Genomic DNA, 4,422 nt, shown 5'->3' on the forward strand with positions numbered 1-4,422 from the left:
AAATAAAACGATGAAAAAAATTTTTTTTTTGAAAAGTTTTAAGATGTAACTTAATGTTGTTTACCAAAAGGATTCTGATATTTCAAATAATTATCTTATGATCGTTAATACAGCGAAAAGTGTAGAATAGTCATAAAGTATTTACTATCTTTATTTTAGCCTCCAATGGATGATCTACAATTAGGCAGCAGAAATGTGTATTTGTGGAAACCTCTTTCGAATTGTAGTTCAAAGACGATAAATTCAAATAAGTTTGCATGTTTAGAAAATATATCGATTTTAGATCAAGATAAAAGAATAACATCCCCACAGCTCTCTGGGTAAGTTCTTATATGATTCAGTATTGTATTTTTCATTGCTTGATGTTTAATAAAATAGATATGATGAAAATGAAATTTAAATTTAACAGACTAGAGTTTCTGATGTTTTAGAACATGACTTAAAGACATTCTGATTAATTTTAATAATTCGTTAATTTAATAATTAACAAAATACGAATATTTAACTAATATTACAAACTTGTTTATTTTAGATCAAGGTCTACTGGTCCAAGAGAGTATGGACGTGACTACAAACTTTCCTATGGTATGTCTATTACAGCATATATAAAAAAATTTGAACATAATTTTTTTATTGTTAAAAAACGAAACATGATGAAAATTTTTTTTTTGAAAAGTTAAGAAATAACTTAATGTTGTTTTCCAAAAGGATTCTGATATTTTAAAGAATACAAATTTTTCATTCATTTGGTTCGTATTATTTGAATGAAAATAAATTTAATTTTTTTTTATTGTTGCAGATGGTAGGAGTTCACGCAATGGTAGTCATCAATTAAGCATTTCGTCATCGAGTAGAGAAAGCTCGTTATTAGATAGTTCACAAGGTCAAAGTGTTTCTATGCCACCATCATTAAAATCCTCACAATCTACCTCTAGTAGCCATAAACCCCCGATGACGGAAGAAGAATTTACAAAAACATTGAACAAAATAATGAAAGACTATCTCAAAAATCCAATTCTTGAAGTGAGTTTCTTGTAAATTATCATTCTTGAAAAATATGTACTTTGTTAAATTATCATAACATAATTTTAATCTTCTTCGTTAGTAATATTACAGTTGTTAGATTAACAATACAGTAGTATCGCATTAGCTGACCGTGGTCGAGACTATATCTAGCCAGCTATCAAGAAAGGTATAGTTCCAGGAAATCTCGAGTATGTTTCATCTCCACTGAGTGCGAGTGCACTACGGATACCTGATACGAAATATCGAAATCCTTGGTTATTTTAGATGGCGTAATGCCGGTGGTTCATTCTGTGAAGCTAGTTCCAAAAACTGGTAGGGATAGCAACAGTAGGCTAATAAGGCAAAATCCCGGTCAGCTAACGTGACACTACTGTACTCGCACGCTCCTTAGATCCATCTCTGTTTATACTAGGAGATGCTTGAGTCATAAGTGTGCTAGATTACGCAATACCTTCTTTTTGGTCTTTTCAAACAGTGTTATAAATTTGCTTTACTGCTGAATTTGTACGAATCGCTGCTTATACGATCAACGAGAGGACATATTATTTTGTTTATAAAAAAAAAAAAAAAAAAATGTCTTATTTCATTAAAATAATTTATTTTGCAGCAAGTTACGTTGGCTATTCAACAGAACTTCGACAATGCATTAACAAAATTCATACGTGATTTGATCAACTTCGTTCTCGAAAAATCGCCTCTTGACAGAGAACGTGTATCGTATCTTTTGTCGCATTTAATTAATCAGAAAGTTTTACCTGTGCAAAATTTCCGATTTGGGTAAGTTATTTTATAACTGTAATTAACATTTAATTTTTTAGTAAAGAGAAATGATGAAATTTTTATTCAGAGAAAACGTGTTGAAGTTAATTATCAAGTCAAAAGGATACTGATTAGAATCATTATAAGAATTCTGAAAATGTTTTATTGATACTATTTTACAAGTATAATTAATTTTTTAGGTTTATTGAAATATTGGAATTAGTTGACGATCTTCTAATCGATATACCTAAAGTTTGGTTATATCTGGCAGAGATACTATGTAAGTACATAGGTGTAAAGCACTTAATAAAACTTAATTACATTATATTATAATTATTCGTATGTTTGTTACTCTAAAGACATTTTCAATTAAAAAATATTGATCAAATATGATGACAACTTTTCACCATAGAGAATTTCCATGCGGGAATATTTGCTCAACAGGGCTGACAGTAACAATATCAATTTTTGCTTATATTACGAAAAGAAAGTTAGTATTACGATATTTCTTTTGCAGCACAATCAATAGAAGATGACTTAGTCCCTCTATCGGAGTTGAAACCTATGTTTGATAGATTAAGAAATCGAGGAAACGTAGGCATATTCCTTGGTGAATTATTATTGAAATTATCCCGAGATAAAGGACCCAAGTGGGTTGCAGATAAATGGGACCAAAGTGGACTTCAGTTGAGCAATATAATTGATCCAGAACTTGAAGATGCTGGCAAAATTATTAAAGATTACGTAAGATCATACTAAAATAAATACAAATTTATTTGTAGCAAAAGCTAAAAATAGTGTCATTATGTTTAGAACTTGGAGTTCTGCACTTGTGATTATAATAGTGCCAAAAGCTCAACTAGTAACCAACCCACGTTTCAACAAATTCATGATGAACTTAGAAGACTCATGAAGAAAAGTAACTTTGACGCGATTTGTGATTGGATAAGTGTAAGTATTTCGGATGTAATTGCATATATGTTAATCGATTAATGCAATTGTATTTATTGATTATCGTAGGTAAATGTAGGTAATCGAGTCAAAGAGCCTGAATTCATTCGAGTATTAACGACTGCCATTTTAGAGACGTCCATGGGTATGTATTGCTATTGTATGTTCTACTAATTTTTTAAAGTTGATAAACTATAATTGTTTTTCCTTACTTTGTTGTTTTCAGAGATAGTTAATAACAGGTGTAATTTCAAAGACGAGTATTTCATTAATTACCAACAATTAATTCGCCGATACGTTGATGCAAAGGAATCTTTAGAATTGCAATGCCTTTATGCGATTCAACTTTATTTGCATAATTTACAATATCCACACGGTAAGATATGGTACTTCAAACTAAATAACTTGTTCTATAATAGAAAAATTTGGTCATGGTTACATAATATTATTGCTGTTTTTTTGTGTGCAGGGGTTCTCTTTAATATTATGACAAACTTGTCGGACTATAATATAATTTCAACCGACGCGTTCCTGACGTGGAGAAAGAGTCCTGAGCCAGCTCAACGCGAGTGGCATGGTGTTGCGACGATGGCGCTAACATCGTTTTTCACTGATTTACAAGAGGCTGATGATGCTTCCAGTGTAGAAGACGTATCAACTAGCGTGAACCATTGTTGACCATACCGTGGTCCAGTACGTATTCGTCTGTTAAAAGCACCTGAACTTAAATATTTAACGTTCCCATATTAAAAAAAAGCTACGCGAAGTGAGATCAAATTGCAGTTTTTTAAAGAAAAACGTCATATATATTGAAGAAAACAATGGAGTGATAGTAGTGCGCGGGTGTATGTAATATAGTCTAGAACTTCGAAGAACAAGAAGTGGAAGATAATAAAGAAGGTTGTCATATAAAAACGGACACAATGGCTGAGACCGCTATACATAATGAAGATAAAGATTAATTATTAATTATGATACAAAAGTAAATGCAAGATAATTATTATATATAATTCAATTGAAATGGTTTAAAGTTTAAATAAAGCAAAAAAAAAAACAACTCGAGAACATTATCGTATTTTTTATGTCTTGCGAAATGTCACTGCAGCTTGTCAATCGCCCAATAACAATTGAAATTTATAATTTTTCGTTTATGCTTCGTATTGAAAAAATCGTAAAGTGCTACTTTGAATTTCACTAAGCGATATCGCAAAGCAGCCAGTGTTTGCTGTGTGACTTAGATAACAAATTACAGATCGCAGATGTGTATATGTAGGTCAATTTTAAGTAAATTATATTTGAGGAATATACAGAAAAAAAACTATCGATAACCAAGTCTGATGCAAGGGCGACGGTTCTTCCTATTATTATAACAAATATAACAGAATTACTAATTTATATCTTGCGAACTTACAATGTATTCTACTGTAAGAAGAAAAAAGAAACGTTCGTAATTAAGAAAGAATGAGAGTGAACAGTGAAACATAACATTACGGAACTATGGTTCGTAGTGTAGGATATGTTGAAATTAGGAAACGGAAGGATACAAATGGTGTGCATATTAAGGCGCTACTATTTTTTAACACTAGTTATTTATAAACATTGAGAGAACAGATTATAGTGCGTGGAATGGAATGTCTGCATGTATTCAGGTGGCAGGTGCCGTAGCAAATTGTATAAAATTGTTAT

At 31.1% G+C, this 4,422-nt stretch overlaps 1 protein-coding gene across 1 annotated transcript in view; it reads left to right on the forward strand.

Annotated features, from left to right (window-relative positions):
* The window catches only part of LOC108578658 (eukaryotic translation initiation factor 4 gamma 3-like), a 26,261-nt gene extending 21,839 nt beyond the window's left edge, over positions 1 to 4,422 (forward strand). The window contains exons 16-25 of the mRNA XM_017942027.1: positions 158 to 320; positions 533 to 585; positions 800 to 1,023; positions 1,634 to 1,803; positions 1,986 to 2,065; positions 2,303 to 2,529; positions 2,599 to 2,736; positions 2,806 to 2,881; positions 2,963 to 3,112; positions 3,206 to 4,422. Coding sequence (XP_017797516.1) covers positions 158 to 320; positions 533 to 585; positions 800 to 1,023; positions 1,634 to 1,803; positions 1,986 to 2,065; positions 2,303 to 2,529; positions 2,599 to 2,736; positions 2,806 to 2,881; positions 2,963 to 3,112; positions 3,206 to 3,414 — 1,490 coding nt within the window. The 3' untranslated portion in view covers positions 3,415 to 4,422. The remainder of the gene's footprint in view (positions 1 to 157; positions 321 to 532; positions 586 to 799; positions 1,024 to 1,633; positions 1,804 to 1,985; positions 2,066 to 2,302; positions 2,530 to 2,598; positions 2,737 to 2,805; positions 2,882 to 2,962; positions 3,113 to 3,205) is intronic.

Source organism: Habropoda laboriosa, unplaced genomic scaffold, assembly GCF_001263275.1.
Source record: "Habropoda laboriosa isolate 0110345459 unplaced genomic scaffold, ASM126327v1 scaffold45, whole genome shotgun sequence".
In the NCBI taxonomy this organism is placed as follows: Eukaryota; Metazoa; Arthropoda; class Insecta; order Hymenoptera; family Apidae; genus Habropoda; species Habropoda laboriosa.